The 25386-nt window shown below is 46.2% G+C and overlaps 1 protein-coding gene across 1 annotated transcript in view; it reads right to left on the bottom strand.

Annotated features, from left to right (window-relative positions):
- Positions 1-25386, bottom strand: part of COL27A1 (collagen type XXVII alpha 1 chain) — a 256481-nt gene that overhangs the window by 131973 nt on the left and 99122 nt on the right. Inside the window, exons 13-14 of the mRNA XM_079961848.1 lie at positions 11676-11729; positions 1030-1074 (exon numbers count right to left, since the gene is read on the bottom strand). Of these exons, the coding sequence (XP_079817974.1) occupies positions 1030-1074; positions 11676-11729 (99 nt within the window). The remainder of the gene's footprint in view (positions 1-1029; positions 1075-11675; positions 11730-25386) is intronic.

The raw sequence follows: 25386 nt of genomic DNA, 5'->3' as shown, positions 1-25386 counted from the left end.
AACCAGCCATGTGAGACTTCCCACCGATCCTACAACCTGCAGTCCAGTGCACTACAACCCAGGCACATACTGACCACCCCAAGGAGGATTTAAGACTTTGAAGAGCTGGCTGTATTGCATTGATGGGGAACCTGTCTCACGTACAGAGATGTTGCTGAATTACAAAACTCCCACTACTCATTGGGCAACGCTGGCTGGGGCTAATGGAAGCTGTAGTCCAAGAACACCTGGAAGAGGACCACAGGTCCCTCCCCCCACTGCTGCCCAGTGCTAACTGGTGCCCACTGGGACTGGTAGAGTGGAAACACCAGCCATAGGCAAAGCAAGAGCTGACAGCCCGTTTGAGATGGATAGTGCAGTCCCCTATCTGCCCTAATGAACCAGCCTCCAATGAACTGCCCTGTTGCGAAGAACAGGCTGCACACACAACACACACTTAAAGCCAGTGGCATAGCGTGGGGGGTGCAGGGGGGCCCAGCCGCACCGGGCGCAACATCTGGGGGTTAGGGTTAGGGGGCGCAAATCCACGGGTTAGGGGGCGCAAATTACTTGCCTTGCCCCGGGTGCTGACAACCCACGCTACGCCACTGCTTAAAGCACATTCTGCCATCACTAAAGAATACTGGGCACTGTACTTTGTTGGGAGTGCTTGGAATTGTAGTCCAGAGGGAAAACTACAGCTCACGGGATTCTTTGGGTGGTGGAGCTTTAAATGCACGGTGTGTGTTTGCAGCAGTCTCAGCCGCTTCCTGCATGCAGGAGCACCTGCTAAGTAGCCTCCTCCTTCTCCCACCCCAGCAAAGGTAACTCAGCGCTGCTGTTTTCGCCCATTGTGTCAACACTGCAGCTTTAACACTTCCCTCCCTGCTTGCACGGACCTCCCCCTCGCCTCGCCCTGCAAGGGCAGCAGATTAAATCAACACAGTGCATTTCCACGGGGCTCTTAGTGGTGTCTTGGAAAGAGTTAAAAAGAAGAAGCAGCGTCCCAGAGCCCCAGATGAAAAGTTCTCCTGTCTTTACCGTACTTACAACGAGTCCGTGAACTCCAGGAGGACCTGGGGCTCCCACGTCTCCCTAAAAGGAAACAAAGAGCAACACAGTTACAGTCTTTTTGTCAGCAAAAAGTGGAGATTCTTCCCTCCACACACCCCAACTTAAAGCATAGAAGAAGAAGTGCCTCCGTGTGGTGAGGGCGGCAGGGGAAGGGTTAAGGGTGCCCCGCCCTCGGTGGGCAATCTAGAGCTTCCATCTTCAGCAAGCTTGTAAATAAAAGAGACCTCCTTGGAAGACACAAGGCTGCTTGTTCAAGACCGGCTTTCCTCTCTCGCTCCCCCCCCCCCCGCCTCCCCCAAAAATGGGACAGGAGAGAAGAAGGATTTCACTGTGTGCTTTTGGAAAGGGGGGGGGGGGCGGAGCAAGAGAAGGGTGCTGGACAAGGAAAGAAAGAAAGAGAATTTTCCACCATCACTTTTCTCTTTCCCACCTGCAAAAACAACCCTCAAGAGTCCAGCACAAACCTCTGCCTTGCTCACCTCTAAACAAGCCCTGTGGCTAAGAACTGGACACTACTGCTCCCATTTTACAGATGGACGAACTAAGGCAGAGAGGGGGCAAACTGTTGAATAAAAAAGGGCTTGGAGTCTAATGCATAGCAACAGGAGCGCCAGACAGAGGTGTCTTAGCTGGAGCAACAGCGATAGATACATATAGAATCTCAGAATCCTAGAGTTAGAAGGGATCACAAGGGTCATCTAGTCCAATGCAGGAATCTTTCCCCCAACATGGGGCTCGAACTCACAACCCTGAGATTAAGAATATCATGCTCTACTAACTGAGCTACAGAAAAAAGGTTCAGGAATTCAGTCTTTCTTCCCACTCAGCGCTCAGAAATGCACAGTAAACAGTCTGGTGGGGCTTGGGGCGTCCCACTGGCTTATGGCAAAGCTGGGGACTCAGCTAGATTGGTAAAGAAAAGGTGATTTATATGTGTTGTATATGCAATATAACAATGCGCCACCAGACGGTGCTGTGGAGTCCTGTCTTTCCCTACAGGATTTCCCTGTTTAAATTTACAACGTGTTTCACTGAAACACTTATTTGATGTGTCTAGATTCAGCCTGCATAGAGCAATGGATGTCAATTTTACCTTTGTACATTAGACTAGTTTCTACACCCACACTCACACACATCTCTCTGCCCTCTGTCCAGGCACTCAAGACTCATGATCAGAGTTCAAAGACACATTCCAGCTATACAAAAGCACTCAATGAGGATGCAAAGCAGGACTAGTAAGAGGTCTGGCTCAGGGAAGTGTGTGGCCTAGGGAAGGCTCCTGAGGGCCAGGCAGAGAGGCCTGGGGGCCACACTTACCACAAGCAAATAAAATAATCCTGCTGATGAGGAGGACTATGTCTATAAAAAACCTATAGAAAGCCATTCATGAAGAAGGGCCTCTCTGCAGGCATGGGTTGCATCCAGTGTTAGTTCTACTCAGAGTAGACACACTGAACTGAATGGTCACAGCTGACAGATTCATTAATTTCAGGTTGGTCTACTTTGACTATGACTTAGTTGGATAAAATCCTGTGAGGCTCTCCTTCATCATAAGGAAATCATCATACCCACCAGCCTTTGCCAACCTGGTGCCAGATGTTATGGGTAACATATCCCATCATCTCCAGCTGTGGCGAAGGCTGATGTGCACAGCCAAAATGGCACCTTTGGTGCACAAAAGAGAGGCATCAGCAGGTTTGGGGGAACCCCAAAATTTGCAAAAGTACAAAACAATATGTAGGGGGAAACGGCATTTGGGGGTGGGTGTGTTATTATTACTCACATCCACTTCTCCCTATCCAGTGTCTCCACACCCTGCATAATTTTACATGCCTCTATACCCCACCCCAGCAAAGTATAACACTCTGAATGTTATAACCTTTCCTGATGTGGAAGATGCTCCAGTCCATGCTCAGTGGCCAGAGAATGATGGTGTATGTAAAATGGGGGTGGGATGTAAAAGCATGGAGGAGGGCATGAGTAGTTAGGCTGGAACAGAAGAACAGAAGGGGGTTGGGGGTGTGGGAGGAGACTGCCACAAGCCAATCTGAGGTAAACAGCACAAGCCACCCAAATTCAGTGGCACGAGAAGAAACAGTCAAGAGCCCAAAGTGTGTATAAAATTCTGGAAGCAGGTGGCAGGACAGAAACGTGGGATCCACAACTGTGTTTTCTGCATACATTCCTCCCAGCAGACTCAGAATCTGTTCCATGGGTGTCCTTTGCTGGAATTTGCTCTGTCTGTGACACTTTCCCTGACCCCACCAAACTTCTCTTCAAGCAAGCTAAGGCCTTCCCTTTTCATTCTGTGCACTAAGTGTCATAAGCTGTCCAAATGGGGGTGGGGAGAAAATCTAAAAAGGCCAAAGGGAAGGATTCTCTTCCGCTGGGGAATCAACATTGCAGGACTCTGGATTCTCTGGATATCCCAGGCAGAGCTTTCAAAAACTGACCTAGAGCTCCAAGCCAGATTTACGTTGAGCCCCTGAAATCTGCTTAGCCCCTGCCAGCCTGAGCAATGGTCTGGGGTGATGGGAGACCAGCAACACCTGGAGGGCCACAGATCCCTTGCCCCTCTTTCAGAATGAGCCCAATATGTTGCTGGGGATAAAAGAGGGCCTGCATGCAACTGGACCAGATGACTGGAGACATTTCAAAGAGGCAGCTAGTGTTTCCTTCCTACAACACAGCTTGACACCCTCCATATACTCTGAACTTCAGCACCCATAATCCTGGTCCATTTTGCATGCTGGCTGGAGCTGAGGGGAGTTGGGAGTCCAACAACACCTGAAAGGGCTTCAGGTTGGGGTAGACTGTCAGTTCATGGGAAGGGCCATAGCTCTATGGCAGAACATCTGCCATGCAACCAGAAGGTCCAGGTTCAATCCCCAGTGGCTTCTCCAGGAAGTTTTTGGAGAGAGACTCCTGACCTGGAATCCTAGAATCTTAGAATTGTAGAGTTGGAAGGTACCCTGAAATGCAGGAATCTAAACTAAAGGATTCCTGACAGCTTCCTCTGTTCCTGTACCAATTTAAAATCCTAATGGCACACCCACCCACCCAGTATAATTAAGTGGATCTATGGTTTATCACAAGATAAATGGTGATGCGGACAAACTCTCACTGACATACACAATCAGGAATGTGGGGAAATCAATGCAGCTTATTCTGTAATGAGTTAAACACAGGAGACAAACTCCTAGAACTCTGACGTGGGGGCAAGAAGCATAAATTGTGCTGAAATTCCCTCTTCAGCACAACTGTCAAAGGTGCATGGGGGTCTGTCCTTCCTGTTGCCACCACCCTTGCATCAGGTAGTCAGGAATGGTTGATGCTGTCATCCCACTAGTAAGCGGGGGAAGTGAGCCAAACAGGCCAGAAGAGGCTGGGCAGGGTGGCCCCTGACCCACTCTGGAAAGAGTCTTGGCCAGCCAGGGGATAAAGGCATGGCGGATGACACATTTGAGGGGCAGGGGTCCAACAAAAGGAGGGTGGGAGAACAGGAAAGGGATAACAGGAGAATAAAAGAATACAGAGTGAGTCCATGGGCAAGCCTTCCCATAATGACTTAGGTCACAGTGTGGGAGGGAGGCAAAAGGCAGCACTTGTGCCGCTGGCCACCCCAGTGGCAAGTCAAGGAGAGAAGGGGCTAACTGAAGGAAGGCAAAGAAGGCTACTAAGGCAGAGTGATTAATAGGGAAGGATGACAGCTTAAATACGCTATGTTTTTGGGATCTTTTGGCCCTTCAGATGCTGCCGAACTACAACTCCCATTAGCTCCAAGCAAGCAGGGATGCTTGGGGTTGTAGTTCAGCAACACCTGGCAGGCCTAAGGTTCCCATACTTGGTTTAAGTAAACAGATCTCAGATGAGGATGATAAGGGTGCATTAGAGTGAGGTGCTCACCAGGTGTTTTCTTAAGGTAAGGGAACCCCTGAAGACGCTTTAGATCCATAGTGGGAGTGTGGCAGCTCTCACACTGCCATTCTGAATTTAACTGGCAGTGTGAGGGCCAAGAACCCCTGGTTCTGTGCAGTGTCCTGGTCATGGTGAGCCGCCTGATCTGCAGCATAGACCATTGGTTCCCAAATACCCCCTCCCCGCCATGGACCACTTGAAAATTGCCAAGGGCCTTGGAGGACCACTTAACAATTTCTCTTGTAATGCACTGTGCTAGATACTGTAGGATTTACAGAGAATTCAAACTGTAATACAATATAAGAAATAAAAGAAGCAACAGAAATGCAATGAGAAATTAATGTGAACACTTAGTGTCATGGGTACGCCTTCTCCTGTCTTCAACTGCAAGTCCACACACATGCCACGGACCACTTTAATGAAGCTTGTGGCTCATTTAAGGATTCTCAGGCAATGGAGTGCTTCCATCCATCAATTCCTGTTTCCCTCCAACAGGAATAGTTAAAATGGCTTTCTCTTTAGGCTAGAAGCGGGGACCAGACCTGGTGTGGGGAACCTTAAGTTGGAGCCAAATGCAGCCCTGTTAGCCCCTCTCTATCTCTCTGGCCCTTGGGACTTTCCCCTGGGCAGGGCACTACCGACCCCCACACCTCTCACCAGCTCTCCTCTGTGACTTCCTTTAGTGCTTGTATACCTAGCTTGAACCATGATCCTGCCTTTTGCTTGAACGGATGAAGGTTAGAGAGGGCTCTCTCTCTCTCTCTCTCTCTCTCTCTCTTCTCTCTCTCTCTCTCTCTCTCTCTGTGTGTGTGTGTGTGTGTGTGTGTGTGTGTGTGTGTGTGGAGACCTTGGACTTTCATAAGGACAGATAAGAGCCCCATCCTTGACTCTGCCCACTTGGGCCTTTGGTTGTACCTTCACTGGGCTTTCAAGATTCCAGAAGGCCTGCCCAGGAGGGAATGTGGCTCTAAACAAAAAAAAACAAAAACAAAAAAGTACCACCCAATAAAATTATTGGTAAAAGCAGCTAACAACAAACATTCAAAAATAATTAACAACAAACTAAGAATAGATCAATACACACATCAACTCCCTCATGTGGTGAGCCTTTGAACTACAGTTGGCAGCTTCTCAGTAAAGTACCTTCAGGCCCCAGACTAGGGGCTGGTGGGAGCTGGAGTCCAATAGCATCTGGAGGGTACCTCTGTGGCAAAAGTGGTCTTTCCAGATGCTATTGAACTGCAACTTCCATCAGCCCCAGACAGCATGGCTGATGGACCTCCTCTATAGTGAATGCGCTCAGCCAGACTGGCCACTGGATTCTCCCTAGACAAGGAAGTGCATAAAAAAAGGCTCCTGCTTCCAGTTAGAACATCGCTGGAGAAACATGGTGTTTTCCTGAACCCTGGCACACTCCTGGAAATCTTCAGTCCTGACCTCTCACTCACTCCTCTGTCCTATTTGCTGATTTGCCCTGTAGCCCAGCCTTGCTCTTTGGTCCTGACTACTGGCTAATCTCTTCTGGTTCCAATGGCTGCCTTTGGCACACCCATGCAAAAATTTACTCAAATCCAGTTTGATGGAAGGCAGAGTAGAATCACAGAATTGTTGAGTTGGAAGAGAACCTGACAGCCATCTAGTCCAAATCCCTGCAACGCAGGAATCTCAACTAGAAATGCTTTAAATCAGGGGTAAGAAACCTCAAGTCCAAGGGGCAAATGCTCCAAGCCTCACTATTTGGCCCTTAGGGTTCACCCAGTTATGCCCCCTCTTCCTGAACCTACGCCCCCCCCCCCAGTTGGCCCTTCCTTGAACATTTTTGCACGTCTGATAATATTTCTTGCCTGCCTGGATGAAGGACAAGTCCTGGGGTGAACGGTACAATGGTAAGATTCACATTTATTGCACCTTCTCCTTTTGCTCATGGCTGTGACCACTACTGCCATGAAGGCCCAGGAAAGTTGTCCAACAGAGAATGTGGCCATGGGCTGAATTAATTAAATAAATTGGGAACTAGGTGCACCCAGGAAGACACCAACAGAGCCAGTATCTCTAGGTGGGCAAATGCTTCCAAAACAAGGAATACCTAAGGCATAACTGAGTTGCAATGGCGGATTCTGAATGAGAGTCACACACATAAAGGGGGAAAGCCCACTCAGCTCTTGTGCTGAAAACCTTCATGTTCTGCTTGTGGGTTTCCCAGAGGCAGCTGGTGGTTGGCCACTGTGGGAAAAGATTCTAGAGCAGACGGGTTGGCCCTTGGTCTGATCCAACAGGTCCCTTCTAATTGTCCTTAACTCCTACCCTTTAATTCTCACACAAGCAGCCAGAATGAAGGGCATATGCTGTGTCTAAAGCAAGCAATCTTTATGCATTTTATCCCTGCTCTGACAACTGAACTGCTGGACAGCTGTTCTACTTAAAACACAAACACACACAAATGCGCCAAGGAAAATCAATTGAAACAGAGAATTTTGAGGTTAGGGAGAGTTAAAAGCAACGTTTAGGAAGGGCTGGGGAAAGCAATCTGCTGGTCCAAGTCATATTTTCTGGTGATAATGCAGTTTTATTTTTCGAAAAGAATAAAAGGAAAAAGGGCCTTCGTGGCCCGTTTCTATAGAAGGGGATAAGCTGAGCAAGAAATTGTATGGTGAAGGGACCAGGGATGGTCCCCTGAATTTTGTGCTTTTCAAATAAATTCACTTCTCCAAATTTCTGCAGCAATTTGCATTTTAAAAAATCCTCATTAAAAATTATTCAGCATTTCCATGCAAACTTATCCTAATATACACATTTTTCTATGCAGTTTTGCCTGATGTACACATATTTGCAAACAATTTCCCCTGATATAATGCGTTTTTTATATGTCATTTTCTCTAATGCATTCATTTTCAGGCATACAGTGGTGCCTCGCAAGACGAAAAGAATCCGTTCCACGATTCTCTTCGTCTAGCGGTTTTTTCGTCTTGCGAAGCAAGCCCATTGACGGCTTAGCGGATTAGCGCTATTAGCGGTTTAGCGGCTTTTAGTGGCTTTTAGTGGCTTTTAGCGGCTTATCGGATAAGCGGATAAGCGGCTTGGTGGCTTAGAAAAAGGAGGGGAAAAGGGAAAAAAACCCACAGGAACTCGCAAGACATTTTCGTCTTGCGAAGCAAGCCCATAGGAAATTCGTTTTGCGAAGCACCTCCAAAACAGAAAACTCTTTTGTCTATCGAGTTTTCTATCTTGCGAGGCATTCGTTTTGCGGGGCACCACTGTACTTTTCCCTAACATATGCAGTTTTGCAAACACTGGCTAGACAATTTGGATAAGTGCAAATTTCAAAGAACCGCTATGTTTTAGTTCACATTTTGTTTTGGAAAGTGTAGATTTCATAGATTTGCATTTAAATGAGACCTGAATCACATTTCTCCTCAATCCTTAAGGGGACCAAAGGTAAACACTGCAAAAACAACCAGGTTGTAAGGTTATTTCTGAGAGATTACAGAAACAGCCAGACGTACAGGTAGCCTTATATCAAAGCTGAAAGCTATTTAACTGTACTCAGTGTTACTACAATACAATTCAATCCCATCAGGGGTTTTTTAAAAGGCTAGCTGCTTCAAGGTATGCTACCTTTGCACACCTTCACCAGAACCACAGTTTTAATTCTTAGGGAGAATATGAGAAGAGGGCTGCTGAATTGGACAAACAGCCTTTATTTTCCAGCATCCTGTTCTTACATTGTCCAACCAGAAGCCTATCAATAATAAGTGGGACCTGCAACAAAACATTGTGATACTGCAGGTTCTTGGCCCAAGATTCCAGTTCAGCCAGCCGAAGTCATGTCCATTCCATTCCTCTCTCTCTCCACCATCCAGTTTCCTATTTCCCCTCCAAAAGACACTCAACATTCTGTGCTCACTGAACATGCTTAACACTTCTTGATCTAGCTGGGGGTTTATAGTACTTCTCCAAACCGTAGAGTTTTGCCCAAGGCTGCTGATTACCTCCCAGTTGTGTGGGAATGGCTCTGTTGCAGCTGCATAAGAGTCCACTGTCAAGAATGAGTTAAGAACTTAAGAAGAGCTCTGCTGGACTAGGTCAATGGCCCATCTAGTCCAGCATTCTGTTCTCACAGTGGCCAACCAGATGTCTGTGGGAAACCAGCAAGCAGAATTCAACCACAACAGTACGCTCCCGTCCTGTAGTTTCCACCAATTAGTATTCAAAAGCACTGAGCCTCCACAGTAGCAGCAGAGCATAGCCACTGTGACTAGTAGCCATCAATAGTCCTCTCCTCCATGACTTTGTCCAGTCCTCTTCTAAAGCCACCCAAGTTGGTGGCCATCAATGCCTCCTGCAGGAAGGAGTTCCATAGTTTTGTGTATAGCTGCACAAAAAAGTACTTTCTTTTATCTCTCCTGATAAAGTTCACTATTAGCATACAAGATTTGATGGAATACTTCCTGCATGCTTTCCCTTATATCTGCAAAAGTTTTAGAAATAAGAGACTTTTTGTAATTGAATACTGTACATTCATGTTTTGGATCTGGAAAGCGACTGGCAACTTGCCTCTTATACAGGCTAAAAGTAAGGGATGCAAACTCTTCCCATACCAAATGGTCTGAATCTTCAGCATAAGGAATGTGTACAGACGTAGGTCTTCTTTTATATCCTAAGAAAACCCAGACACTGCAGAATGGACTGCACCAGAGATGCTGAATCTGTGGTCCTGCAGCTGTTGATGAAATTCTGCTAGAATTCATCACAGCCAAGGGCTAGGGATGATCGGAGTTCGAGTCCAGCAACATCTGGAAGGCCAAAGGTTCCCTATCTCTGCTGTAGATCTACGATTACTGATCAGAGCTGGGCCTTCTTCAAACCACACATTGCCCAAAACACCAGGAGAGAAATCTAGCATAAAAACCTCCTCTTCCTCCTCTCTATCGAGTGGGGATTGGGTAGCTACAGTCCTCCAGAAGATGCTGGACATAACCTCCCATCATTACTGTCCACTGATCATGCCAACTAAGGCTGATGGGAGTTGAATCCAGCATCATCTAGCGGGCAACTGCTTCCCCATCTGATAGGCTGGACCTCTGCACGGTTACAGACCAGAGTCTCTCCCAGCCCTGCCTGGAAATGCCAGGGATTTGATCTGGGATCTGCAGACAAAGCAGATTCTCTACCACTAAGTTACAGTGGTAATAAATAAATAAACCTACTGTATTTTTCTCTGCATAAGTCAATGTTTTTTGCTATTAAAAAATAGGCAAAAATTGGGTGTCGTCTTATACACGGATAGTAAATACAGAGGGGGGACATGTGATTAATGGCAGCAGCAAGCAGGAGATTGGCAGCGGCGATTGGGCAGGTGATTGGTGGCTGTGGCAAGGTGGGCAGGCGATTGGCAGCTGCAGCAAGTGGGCAGGTGGGCTGTGGTGGCGGCGAGCAGGCAGACAATTGGTGGCTGCAGCGAGGTATGTGATCAGCAGTGGCTGTGGCAAGTGATTGGCAGTAGCAGGCAGGCAGGTGAGTCATTGGTGGAAGTGACCTCCCCCCCCCCAAAAAAAAGCTAAACAACTTAATTTCTTAATTTTGGGTTAAAAAAATAGGGGTTGTCTTATACATGGGAGCGTCTTATACATGGAAAAATACGGTAATAAATAAATGCAGCTCCCTTTAGCCTCAGCCAGCATGGCCAATGGTCAAGAAGGATGACGCATGTAGTCCAAGAAGTCCTGGAAGGCACCATATTGGTCAACCCTTTCCTTAACTGGAACTGCTGAGGACTGAAGATGGGACCTTCTGCATGCAAAGCACATACTTCACCAGGAAGTTACAGCTCTTTCCCTAAGGCCTCCATCCAAGCAGTCCAATAAACAGAGCGGCCCAGCTCTATCATTTCATCCCTGTAGAATGCTGCTAGCTTCTCACTGTACCAACAGGGAGGAGCAGGGTTGGATTTTATCCAGAGCAGTTATACTCACGAGAATACCCACTGAAATTAAGGTACCTAACTTAGTAATATCAACCAGTTTCGATGGGTCTACTCTGAGTAGGACTAACACTGGAAACTATTATTAGTATTATTGTAATGATTGGTTTTTTGTTTTTGTTTTTGTTTTTGTTTTTGTTTTTAAAGATTTCTTACCTGCCCTTCACGATAAGGTCCCGGGGAGGTTGCAGCATTGTCAAAGCACAGTATTAAAATCAGTTGATACAATCTACACTCAAAAGAACAGGGGGTTGCATTCAACTGCATTTTGCTCAGAACAGGCCCATTGAAATTAATGAACATGGCTAAATTGGGGCCATCCGTTTTAATGGGCCTACTTTGAGTAAATTGCCTAGAGATCTGAGTATAAGATCTGTACGATGAGTGACAGAAAATATGCTTCAAAAACACCCAGTTACCCTTGGCTTTTGTTCATCCTTTCCCCAGCAAGCAAAGCACTCTGTGGGACTGCAGGGGAAGACGGAAAGAGGAGAGGCAGGGAAGGGAGGGCACCCTCATTGACCTCTCCCTTGTTAGATGCTTGACTGAAGTATTTAGCACGTTGTATAAAAGATGGGAATTGTTTCAAGAGGGAACTTAAAACAACAAGGCAGGCCTGAGGCCGCTGATTCCAAGGGGCCAATCCCAAACAGCAAACAGGCTGCCTCCCAGTGAGGCCCACAAAAGAAAACAAAAACCAGGAGAGAAACTTTTGCCAACTTACTGGGTTGCCATCAATGCCCGGAGGTCCTCGTTCTCCAAGATCACCAGGAAAGCCCTGAGGAGCAGTAAGGGGTGGGAATAAGAGAGAGAAAGAGAAAGACGGGGAGGGAGGGAGGGAAACCCTTTGGTTACAAAGTAGGACAATGCAATGGATATGCAGGTGGTAAATATGAGACGTTAAAATCCTGCCTCTTTTTGCTCAAGTCCAAAAAGCTGTCAAGAGAAGGAAAAGTTCCCGTGTACCATTTATTGCTGATTATCTTTACCTTTACCTTTTATCTATAAAAACAGTTGAGATTCCCACCACCAACACCTTTTTATCAAGCCAGATATTCGAGGCGGTTAAGAACATAAGTATTAAAGCATTGATAAAAAATGTGAAATGCAGAGCAGTAAACATGGCCCGTGAGGGGTAGTAATAAGACACCACAGGAGATAGGGCACAGTTAACAAGAACTCACTTGAGAACTCTGCCCAAGCGGGGGGCGGGGGGCACATTTGTGGCGAGCCAGCAGCTGTTACGATCCTGAGGGCCCAAGGTGTCCTGGCCCTCACTGCTGGAACACAAACCCAAACTCCATGCTCTGCTTCTGCCAAAGGCCCCCAATTATTATTGTTATATTTATTTTTAATTTATATACCAGCCTTCATCAAAAGACCACAGGGCAGTTTACGGCATAACACACAAAATGCATAATGTGATAATAGTAAAAAGAAAAAGGAAATAAGGTGACACACACACCCCGTCATTAAAAAGACCATAGATCATTAACAGCTGAAGGCCTGGTTGAAGAACCATGTTTTTGCCTGGCCCTGAAATATATGTAGTGAAGGCGTCAGGCGAAGCTCCCTGAGGAGACCATTCCACAAGCAGGGAGCCACCACAGAAAAGGCCTCATTTTCATGTTGCCACCGTCCTGACCTCTCATGGAGGGGGCACACAAAGAAAGGCCTCAGATGATCAATATAGGATCTGAGTCAGTTCATACGGGGAGAGGCAGTTCCTAAGGTATTGCGGTCCTGAGCCACATAAGGCTTTAATGCATAAACCAGATCGATACACAGGCAAAGCACAGGTCTCAAGGTGTAGCAGGTACAGAAGAGGCAGAGATATATAGCTAAGACATTGACCCAACAAGTGGCACAACCCTTGTGTCTTCCTGTTGACGAGTCAGGTGAGCACAGTACCAGGCTGGGCAAGCAAACAGGCACTCCTTCGAGTGGGTAAGGTCTGCGGGGTTTGCCTGCACCAGTGCCGTCCTTGAGACAGAGGCAGTGTCAGCACCAGCTCAGCACTTGATTTATTTTCAGTAGCCTCCTCCAAAGGAGGAGGCTCCTCACTGACAGGAGAAGGCATCTGACCAGGATGATGGACGCCACAATGGGGGGGGGCACCTTTGCGAACCCACAGGTCCCTCCCCAGGATCCATTCCTCCCATTCCTAGATGACTGACCTCCTCCTGGGCTCAGACACTTCTTGGTGTCCCAAATCCATCTCCCTCATCCTGCTAGGACCTTCCCCATGGCTGCCCAGCTCCAACACCCGGAGCACCTCAGGATCCAGCCCTTTCCTCCATGACAAAGCAAGTTTCTTCTGAGAGCTGTCTCACAACCACTGATTGGGTTCAGATAATCATTAGGATTACGAGAATTTAAAAAGTGCAGGCATGGTCTCATGATGACTGAGGCAGCCCAGCTGGACTCAAGCAAGAGGCAAGTCTCAATATGCAAAGATGCTCCAAAAGGTGATGTCACAGGTAAGGCCCACGCAGAAAGCCTTGAAAAGAGAGCAAGGGAGAGGGCGCTTGGGGTTGTTTGGGAACAACCATGGTTAGGGAAAGGGCTGTAGCTGCCTGGTGGGGCATTTGCTTGGCCTAAAGAAGATTCCAGGTTCAATCCCTGACATCTCCCGTTACCACTTGGAAAGAATCCTGCCTGAAACCCTGCAGAGTCACTGCTATTCAGTCTGAACAATATTGAGGTAGATGCAGCAAGGGTCTGACTCAGCATGAGTCAGCTCCCTCTGTTCTTGCTTCATTCAGTCCTTTGTTGAGTACTAAGAGGACTGGAATCTTACTTAATTTCTAGGAGAAGTGATAAAGCTTATTGGCATGCAGGAGGTCCCAGCTTCAAACTTGGAAATACTGCAGTCTGAAACCACAGAGAGTTGCTGCCTGTCTGTGTAGGCAATAGAGTCTGGCTCAGTATAAGGCAGCTTCCTGTGTCCCAGAGACCTCATTCAGGCCACCAAAGGAACCTGTTGCTTTGGCTCATCAAGGGAATTTTTCTTCAGGGAAAATCAGGATGGAAAGAAAGTTTCCCCCACCCAATGTTTGCATAGCAGAGAAGAATTTTGCATCTCCGGGTTGTGAGGGAAGAATGCTGCCATTTAGAGCCTGCTTGACCACTCTAGGCCTTGAATCCTTCACAAAACGGAGACTGCAAACTCCTCAAGTAATCCACAGATTAAAAGGGGGGAGGGCAGGAATTGCAACACCCCAAGGATCTCTCTGCAAGCTCTCAATTGCACAATTACAAATTTATCACAGGCTCTGGTTCCACCTCCGGTATTCATTTCCTCTGCTCTATGATGCCTTGCACCAGTTTAAAAGCAAAGTATGGTGCATGGCATTTGAGCTAAATATACTTTAAAATAAATAAACAAATAAATAAATACACAACTGTTCTATAAAGTGATATTCTGTCAAAAATGCACCTGCAAGAGTGAAAGAGATACGAAGCAGGGCCATTCCATCCCAGCTGGTCATTATCAGAGCAACTGTTAAAAAAACAAACTAGTGCCTGGGGTTGCTTTTTCCCCCTTTCCCTCCCCATCTTTTTTCCCTTTTTAGATTGCAAGCCTGCAGGCCTGGACTGTCTCATTTCAATTAATCATATGCAAACCACTCTGGGGTGCTTTCTGGCTGAAAAGTGAATTAAAGTGTTCCAAACAGAACGTTTAGCAGTAGGCCAGAGAAAGAGATAGCTCAGTTGGTAGAGCATGAGACTCATTCTTTGGGTCGTGGGTTTGAGCCCCATGTTGGGCAAAAGGTCCCTGCCTAAATGACACTAATTGGATTCTCATGGTCCCTTCCAGCTCTACACTTCTAGGATTCTACGTGCAGATGTAAGCTGCCCCCCTCTATAGACTCAAATACAACCTTCAAGAAGCAGCATGGGCTGTATGCAATAAAATTTTCTCCTTGCTTTTTCCATATTTGTTAATCAGATGGGCAAGAGTGAATGCATTATCCATTGTCAGAAGAACCAAACCTGATCTAAATCCTGTTTATTCTTCAAAGATGCTACCATTTGCCAGAGCCCAATCCTCACATCTATCAATCTGATACCTGGCATATAATGTTATCTGTAATGTTTATCAGACAGATAGGCCATCTAATTGCTAGCCTGAATTCATTCTCTCTTCTTATCAATGGTGATATCTATACTCACAGTCCAACCAGCTGGGATTTTAGTAATGAGATTCATTGCATCAAAGGGCTTGGCAACTGTATCCTATTTGTTTATTAAAAGCTCAGATGGGATACCATCTTAGCCAGTAGCATTAATTCCTTCCAAAAAGCCAATTAAACCTCCCACCTCTTTTTTTCAGTTGTAAGGAACCACAGAGCCATGGTTTCAAATTCAATTTGACAAGCCTGCAAGCTGGCATCACAAACTATTTTGCTGAACACTCTGTAACAGCGAGTTCCCCTGACACAATTAGAAACATGTTAATTGAAGGGATTAATGTATGGCAACTGTCATTAATCATGACTGAAGCACATGAGTTCACCATTGTGGCATCAGCCTGGAAGCGAAGAAAGCCTCAAAATTATTAATGTTTTTAAAAAAGAAAATCTTATCTCCCAAAGTTGTGCTGAGTTAGTCCATATTTCCACTGCAGCTTTTACTCCTTATTGGTTAGGGGTTGTACCCAAAAAATGTCCGACTCACACATTGCACACATGACATCAGCACACCCTGTGCCATGCTTGTGCCATGTGGCACCCTCCGAGGCATGATGTCACTTGCGCACACCGCAGGGCATGCTGACGGGTCATGCACACGCCCTGCAGTGTGCGCACATGATGCCAGCACACCCTGCGGTGTGCACACACGAACGCCGGGGATTTTTGAGGAGGCCCAGACCCTTCCTTGGCAATTTTTTGGGGGGAGGTGGCCCTCTCCTAGATGGTGCACCTGCTACCCACTGAAATGAATGGACTTGTATTAGTTGAGTTCACCCATTTTGGTGCATATACTCTTGAGTATGACTAACACTGGATACAGCCCTTCATGTTTTTAACATTGTTTTGTGATTATGTATTATGATTTATATTGTATTTTTGTACACCACTTTGGTCTTAAATGCGGGGCGATGTAAACATTCTGACATCAATTAATTAAAATCCAAAATGGCAACACCAACTTTGCCTATGGCTAACAGCAGCAGCAGCAAAATAAAAAGACTCCTGCTTCTTGGGAGAAAAGCAATGACAAACCTAGACAGCATCTTAAAAAGCAGAGACACAACCTTGCCGACAAATAGTTAAAGCTATGGTTTTCCCAGTAGTGATGTATGGAAGTGAGAGTTGGACCATAAAGAAGGCTGATCGCCGAAGAATTGATGCTTTTGAATTATGGTGCTGGAGGAGACTCTTGAGAATCCCATGGACTGCAAGAAGATCAAACCTATCCATTCTTAAGGAAATCAGCCCTCTGAAGGAAATCATACACTGGAAGGACAGATCCTGAAGCTGAGGCTCCAATACTTTGGCCACCTCATGAGAAGAGAAGACTCCCTGGAAAAGACCCTGATGTTGGGAAAGATGGAGGGCACAAGGAGAAGGGGACGACAGAGGACGAGATGGTGGGACAGTGTTCTCGAAGCTACTAGCATGAGTTTGATCAAAGTGCGGGAGGCAGTGGAGGACAGAAGTGCCTGGCGTGCCCTGGTCCATGGGGTCACGAAGAGTCGGACACGACTAAATGACTAAACAAGAACAAACAACTTAACTAGATCCCACAGCTGTTTCTGATAAAAAAGGCCTAATACATTACTTTTGAACACCTCCCCACCCCACTCTGTAGTTGGACTGAAAGTGAAGCATCTGCATCTGACAGTTCTGAGCACAGTTAACATCTAGCCATCCTGAGCACCTGGTTTCTTGACAGCTCAGCAACCTTAATCAAATGCTTCTATGCCTTTATTTTAAAAGACTGACTCATGGCCATCAAGAATTGTTAAACTTATCCACTGGAAGACAGAAGCTAGCACAGAATGTCATAGGGTTGCCATATGTCCTCTTTTTCCTGGACACATCCTCTTTTTCATGGGTAGAGTAGTCATAGTGATCCATAGTTTAAAAGTTTTATTATAACCAGCCCAGCCATGAGGCAAGGTGAGGTGACCACCTCTGGCAGCAGGATTCCCAGAGGCAACAGATCCAGTCTCCAATGAATGCATTGTCTATTGAACCCTCAGCAGCCCCCACCCAGGCTGCCCCCACACTGGCCTTTTGACAATAGAAGGCACTGCTGGTCTCTTCCCACCCCTAGGGAGGAAATGGCAGAGGCTTCCCTCTGGTGTCTCCTGGAGTCTACACCCACCCAGCATAATGCCTTCCCCTCCCCCAACCACCACAATGGCCTTCAACCATTGCATAAGGCTGGTTTGATTCTCTCCCTTGTTCCCAATGTAGATCTTCATTCACCCCACCTTCCCTGGTGCAGGGGCACCATTTTGTGGTTCACCTAAGGTGCCAAAATGTCTTGGGCCAGTTTGCAGAAAACAGTCCTCTACATACAGGCACAGTGAGATCACTGGGTCCACACAGCTCAGTATTTTCTGCACAGACTGGCAGTGGCCCTCTAGAGATCAAGGCATAATTGCTTGTTTATTTACTCTATTTATGGCTGGCCTTCCTGTAAAAATTATAAGAAACGGCACTAACATTCCGAACATTTCAATTCAGTATTGTTTGCTCTTCTCCTGCTGAGTGGGACCCATACTAGCGAGAAGACATCTCACGTCCGTTCTTTTGTATTTTGCTTCTGAGCAACAGGAAAACTATGCAGCTTCCCAACTGGGCTCCAAGGTGGCATTGGCCAAGGCACTGAGGGGAGAGATGATCACAAGCAGCTTGTTGGCATCTGCACACACTAATACCTATTCACACACACAAACACACACAGAGAGAGCTGACTTTTTAAAGGGAAAGGGAAAATCAGGGAAGAAACATCGTCTCTAATCTGTGAAAATAGAAGGGAAAATATGGATCTATAATGACCATTTTCATTGCTAAAAGAGGAAGGAAGAACTTAAAATTAGTGTAAATGCAAAAACCTAGAACCCGCACTTCACATGCAACTCCACATCCTGTTCTAGCTCTTTCTTTCTTTCTCTCTCTCTCTCTCTCTCTCTCTCTCTCACACACACCCTATTGAAATTTAGACCTTGTGCATACTTTTTCAATCAGGGTGCATTTTAAGGCTGTAATGTTAAGGGAATTCATGGGCAAGCTTCCAGGGGCCCATATACCAGTGGCATTAAGTAGGTGGAGAAATGGGCATGGCTACAAAAAAAAACTGGGGTTTCCTCTCTCTCTCTCTCTCTCTTTCTCTCTCTCTCTCAGACCTCCATCCAAGCAAGCGTCTTTTCACAGATCAAGGACACATTCCCACCAAGTAAAAGCACCCAGGAAGGGAGCCGAAGAGGAAAGAACAGGGGTATGGCCTGGGAGGGATCTCAAGGGCCAAACAGAGAGGCCTGAAGGGCCGCATTTAGCCCTAAGCCTGGTATTCCCCATCCCTGAGACAGAGGGTTAGAACAGATTTATTTTATTCAGACCTGAAGTTGGCAATATAGGAGCATAGAGCCGTCTCCATTCTTGTTTTAACAGGACAGTTTTCTTGCATATTATAATCATGGGTTATATTTTAATATTTGGGTCACTGCTTCTTATACCTGATAACTGATTAGAAGTCTACTTTGGCAGTAAGTGGTATATGAAATAAGAACAACAATAACAACAACAACTATAACTGCCATTAGGATTCTCTCCAGATATAACCACAGCTGATATTCATTTTCTATTGACCATGGGTGATCACAAAAAGAGACAGCATAAAATATGCATATGTCATAGTTGTAAGTAAAAATAAAATCTAAAAATCATGTGTAAAAGAAACTAAGACTAAGGCCAGTTGGACAACTTCAGCAGCAAGTCATCAATCAGCACACAGTCAAGCCTACAACCCATTATGCAAGAATCAACTACACTTTCACATAATTTAGTTGCAAGTAATGCGAAGCCAGCCACTAATTTGCCCATTTGTCAGTAAGTAATCAATGGGACGCAGGTGGCGCTGTGGGTTAAAGCCTCAGCACCTAGGGCTTGCCGAACGAAAGGTCGGCGGTTCGAATCCCTGCGGCGGGGTGCGCTCCCGCTGCTCGGTCCCAGCGCCTGCCAACCTAGCAGTTCGAAAGCACCTCCGGGTGCAAGTAGATAAATAGGGACCGCTTACCAGCGGGAAGGTAAACGGCGTTTCCGTGTGCGGCTCTGGCTCTGGCTCTGGCTCTGGCCAGAGCAGCGATGTCACGCTGGCCACGTGACCCGGAAGTGTCTCCGGACAGCGCTGGCCCCCGGCCTCTTAAGTGAGATGGGCGCACAACCCCAGAGTCTGTCAAGACTGGCCCGTGTGGGCAGGGGTACCTTTACCTTTACCTTTTTAATCAATTCTTAGAAAACTTCAACTGATACAATTGTCTCCCCAGTAGCCAGAGACAAGCATCCCCTACAGCTGAACATTGCAGCATGCCATGGGAAACTTCTTCCACAACAAGTGAAGTCATGGAAATTTAGATCCTGCAGACTGAAAAGTATCTACTCTGCTGTGGGCAGAAGTCCTTTGAAGGATTACATAAGAAAGGGGTTAAGGAGGTGAGAGAAATGTGCAGAGATGTTCAGCTTCCAATCTGGATTATGAGGAGGAACAGCATGAGACAAAGGAGTCAGAGCATGTGGGAGCTGAAGGTTCAGTTGTGGGTGTTCTCCTGAAGACACTTAGTCTGGTGGTCCTACGGAATTTTAACATCCATGATGACACAACCTTACAATGGGCCACTAGGGACTTCATGGAAAGTATGGCCTCCATGGGGCTGTCCCTGAAAAGGTTTGCTCCAACCCATAGCCATGGACATGCCATAGACCTGGTGTTTACCTCTATGGATGCGGGTGATCTGACACTAAGTTCCAGTGGAACAAAAGAAGTGCCATGGTCGAATCACTTCCTGGTGCAACTAGACTTCTCTGCAGCTCTTCAGGTGCAACTGCAGGGAGGTGGGACTGATTCAAATGGTCCCCCCACTGCTTAATGGATCCAAATGGCTTTCAGAGAGTGGTGGGGGATGTCTTCTCCCATGTTGATGGCCTTTCAGTTGATTCGCTTCTGGCCTGCTGGAATGTGGAGTTAACCAGGGCTATCAACTGTTTGGCTCTAAGTACTCTCTTCAGTTGCATGGAGCCCAGATGGCCCCATGGTTTTTCCTGGAACTGAGGGCAATGAACCAATTGCTGAGACAGCTAGAGTGCCAGTGGTGAAAAACTTGTTCTGAATTGGACTGAATACAAGCTCAATGTCGAGTCTACCAAGTGGCGATAGCAACAGCAAAAAGGACCTTTTTTGCTGCCTCTATTGCATGGAAAACAGCACCTGGAGACTCTTTCGGGTGTTTTTTAGTCCAACAGAACCACCTTCAACATCGGTACCTGGTGAGGAATCCAAGATCTCCTGTAATGATTTTGCAAAAAAATAAAAAAGGCAGATAAAATTTGGAAAGTGGTAGACTCCACCATGGTAGGAAGGCCATGGTGGGAAAGTGCCAGAGCTCCATCTAGTCAGGTTCTATGGGATCAGTTTCAGCCTGTTACCTCTGAGGATGTGGAGAGGCTGCTTAAACGAGTGAAACCAACTACCTGTCTCCTTGATCTTTGCCTATCTCAGCTCATAAAAGCAAGCCAGGCTGGGCTGGGCATTGAGCTCTGTGTTTCCCAGACCCACTTAAAAAAGCAGTTATTAAACTCATCTTTTAAAAAACATATTTGGACCCGACCATTATGGCCAGTTATTGCCTAGTATCAAATACTCCATTCCTGCACAAGGTGATTAAGCAGGTAGTCACTGAACAACTCCATCTGGAGGATGCAGGCCATTTGCATCCCTTCCAATTCAGCCCCCATCTTGGGACTGAAACTGCTTTGGTCGCGCTGGTCAATGATTTCCAGCAGGCTAGGGACAGAGGTGAAAGCTGTTTCCCGGTTCTGCTGGATCTCTCAGTGGCTTTTGATACCATAAACTATGGTATATTCCGGGGGCCGCTAGGGGCGCCTTGGAAGATGGCGGATATTAACATCTATCCAGCTCGCACAAGGTAATTAGAGGCTGATTATGGGGAGTAAATCAGTCTCCCTAACATCTCTCCAGGGGGGAGAGATGCTGTTTTCACCCGCTGTTGCCATAAATCACCCCCGAGTTCGGAAGAAGGAGGGGGTGAGGCACTGGGTGCACAACCCTCGGCGGGTCTCAGAACTCCTCCGAAGCTACTTCCAGGAGCGAAACTAGTTGCGTTACTTATAAGAAAAAAATTGGTGAAAGATAACACACATGCTTCAAGAGAGGCAGGAGGTTTTTATCTGCTAACAATTTTACCACTGAAACGAAGAAGACTGAGACAGAAGATTACATCAAAGTGCTACAGACAAGCTGGTATGTGGATTGGAGTGCAACGGAACTGAAGGGGGGGAATGACTTTTTATCTTTTTTTGCTCTTTGTGATTAACTAATAAACCCCCCCCCCAGAAGATCCGTCACAGCAACTAATTGGCAAATGGGACTAAAAATGAACTGTGTGGGAATAATATAATTAAAGGTTTTACTCTGTAAAGGATTTGGAAAGAAGAAGAGCTCTCTTTGTGACGCAGTTAGAATGGAGATTGGATACGAGACCTGTGTTGCAGGAAGTTTTGTCTTGGGGAGGGCGAGCCAAAGATTTATTACTTTCGATGAGATTGTTAACTGGAAGGGGCAGCCCTCCTGGAAAAAGACTAATTTACGATGCAACAGGTCGGGAAAGCTAAAGAGCGAGCTTTTAGACTGTATTTCATCGGAACGACAAGATGGCGATTGCTTACTCGAGTGGAAAGGCCTGGGCTATTGGAATTCACGAGAGAGCAGTACAAAGTCCACACAGAAATACAAATAAGACTGTCTTTTTTTTCAACCCACTTGCGGAGCAATTCAGAGGTGAAGGAAATGAAAATGAGTTATGACAAGGATTGAGAAGAGGGGACTGCAAATATCATTCTTAATATGAAAGCAGCAGAAAATATTCGAGGATTGGACTCCTGCCGATCAAGAAGCATGGGTACCCCCCACAAAAAGAATTTACAATTTGGAAAATAATTCGATTACATGATATGTATTGTTATAATTTGGACTAATTGGTTTGATGTGTTTAATTTGGTAATTTGAAACTTAATAAAAATTATTAAAATAAATAAATAAATTATGGTATATTCCTGCACCATTTAGGAGGGTTGGGAGTTGAGGGGCGGTAATGCAGTGGTTCTGTTCCTTCCTCCTGGGCCGTGTCCCGTGTTACGGGGTGAGTGTTTGGACCCCTGGGCACTCAGTTGTGAAGTGCCTCAGGACTCTGTCCTCTCTCCTGTGCTTTTAAACATTTATATGAAGCTGCAGGGAGAGATCATCAGGGTGGTTGGGGCTGAGTGTTCACCAGAATGCGGATGATACCTAGCACTACCTCCTTTAAATCAGAACCGGTGAATGTGGTGAATGTCCTATGTGTCTGGAGGCGGTTAGAGGATAAATGGTAGTTAACGGATTGAATCCTGCCAAGACAGAAGTACTATTTCTGGGGGGCAGGGGGTGGGTGGGGGTGGAGGACTCCCTGGTCCTAAATGGGGACTCACAGCTGTGCAGGTCAGTTCTGTGTCCAGGGCAGCTGTCTACCAGTGCTATTTGGTATGCCAGCTGAGACCCTACCTGCCTGTGCACTGTCTCACCAGAGTGGTGCATGCCCTGGTTATCTCCCACTTGGACTACTGCAATGTGCTCTACGTGGGGCTATCTTTGAAGGTGACTTGGAAACTACAACTAATCCAGAATGCGGCAGCTAGACTGGTGACTGGGAGTGGCTGCTGAGTGCTGACCTTTAAAGTCATAACGGCCTTGGTCCTGTATATCTGAAGGAGCAGCTCCACCACCATCACTCAGCCCAGAAACTGAGGTCCAGCACCAAGGTGGTTCACTCACTGCGAGAAGTGAAGTTGCAGGGAACCAGGCAGAGGGGCTTCGAGGCAGTGGCACCCGCCCTGTGGAATGCCCTCGAATCAGATATCAAGGAGATAAATCACTACACAACTTTTAGAAGACATCTGAAGGCAGCCCTGTATTAGGGTTTTTTAATGTTTGATGTTTTATTATATTTTTATACGTGTTGGAAGCTGCCCAGAGTGGCTAGGGCAACTCTGCCAGATTTGTGGGGTATATTATTATTATTATTATTATTATTATTATTATTATTATTTCTCCACTATGTGATAATCAAAGGTTGACTGCCTCTGTGAAGACTCCTCCTGAGCTTCCTAGAACAATGGCCATAGATAAGCCATGAAAAATACTGTCTGCCTTGCATTGAAAGCAAGGGGGAAAGCGGATGATCACAATTTGCGACATGGACCCCATGTGTCCAGTGCGAAACCACTGTACAAATGACAACAAAGTGAACTATCACCTTCCACTAAAACAATTATGCGGCAGAGCCCCAGCTACTCAGGTTCTGTAAAACTCTTTTCTCCGCTAGAGTAAAAGAGAGTTAGCTGGCAGGAGCCTCAAATAGTCCTGGCAATCCTTCCAGCCGTTTGGCTCCTTCTCCAAAACTAGGATTTTTATTTTCCTTTTGGCTCAATCCTGCCGCTCCTCGAGCCACCCAACCCTCTGGTCTTGTCTGAGAAAGGCGGTGCCTGCCAGCTGGCTCCAGCCAGGTGAGCTGGTGCCCAGTAGATGCTCCCCAAGGGCGCATAATTTGCAAATCAAACAATTTTTTAACAAAGTGGGAGGGAGGGAGAGAAATCAAGTTCAGGATTCATTTAATGCAGATATTTAGTGTGGGGGAGATAGAGGGAGAATGAATAAAATAAACAACCAGCCCCTAAAGCTTATGTTGGCTGCATCCTTCTTGACAGGCTGCTCTTTGAGTAGAAGAAGCCTCTTTCCCCTTGCCAGAGTGGATGGGGGAGGTCAGGGTAGAATAGGGCACAGCCAGATAGGAGTTCTGAAGTAGTGCAGAAGCTCAAGGGAGTTTTTGCCTGGTCTGAAACCAACAGTGGCCACATTCAGGATCAATTCACAGCCCCCACTCCCACCTCAATATGATTATCTGTCACAATACGATTATCTGTCACATTTCTTTCACTTATTAAAGCTCATTGAGTTTTGTAATCCTGTAGAAAGCCAGTGGTGATATGATGATGTTGATGTTGATGATGATGATGATGATGATGATTTATTATTTGTACCCTGCCCAGGGTTTCTGCAACCACTCTGGGCGGCTTCCAACAGAGATTAAAAATACATTAAAACATCAGTCATTAAAAACTTCCCATATAATGGTTGGATTGTCAGAGGAGGGCCTGGGAGACCAGAATTCGAATGCCAGCCCAGCCATGAAGGTCAGTAGATGACCTGGGCCGGTTTTCTTTTCTTTTCTCAGTCTCACCTGCTTCACAGGATTCTTGTGAGGGTAAAATGGAGAATTTTTTTTGGGGGGGGGGCTGACATACACTACCTCAAACTTCTTAAAGGCAAGCTGGGATATAAAAGTAAAAATGAATTTAAAAAACCTTCCTCTCAGCAAGGACAATTTATAACGAAGGACATGCTTCCCCTCCCCATATATTTTCCTTTTATATTATGGGCTGTACCCACGCTAGTCATACTCAGAGTAGGCTCACTGAAATTAATGAGCATGACCACACTCATTGCCCCCTTGCTGATGAGGTGGTAAGGGTGGTTGCCTTTTTCTCCATTGAAAAGTACATAGAACTGAAGGTGAAAGTTGCAAGAGTTATGCTTTTCCACTTTGTCCGAAATAAAAGCTTCCATTATCAGAGCCATTAGAGGGCTGAAGCAGTAGTGGGACACCTCTCAGGCCCCCTCTATGTGGCCCTCAGGACTAGAGGTATAAGAAGCCATCGTTTTCCGTTCTGCCCTGTGTTTGCCGCAAGCAGCGTTGCTTCTCCCTTCCTGCAGTTCATATTCTGCCAAAAACTACCTTATCCATCTTGCTGTCCAGTGTGTCAAAATTCCATAACATGTAATTAATCAATTTAATTGCTATTAATTTCCATTTATTCATTTGACCGGAAATGAATTAACTGCATCAGTTACATCACCATTACATTATTCCACCCCATTCATCTCACTGCAAAGGAAGCACAGTGCAAACATGGCGGAAACATGATCAACAACATGTCGTTTGTTGACTGAAAGCAACAACAACAGTGAATACTGGTTGCAGTCAATGGATTAATTTCTATCCTGAACATAGGATAAATAAGTAGAGGTTAGCAATACCTGCTCCTGTTTCCATTTTCATCAGAATTCTCCAACAAAACTCCTCAGGACTC

The sequence above is a fragment of the Podarcis cretensis genome (assembly GCF_951804945.1).
Source record: "Podarcis cretensis genome assembly, chromosome: Z".
NCBI classification, from domain to species: domain Eukaryota; kingdom Metazoa; phylum Chordata; class Lepidosauria; order Squamata; family Lacertidae; genus Podarcis; species Podarcis cretensis.
Note: the sequence above shows the minus strand (reverse complement) of the source record. Positions and strands in the feature narration are given on the sequence as shown.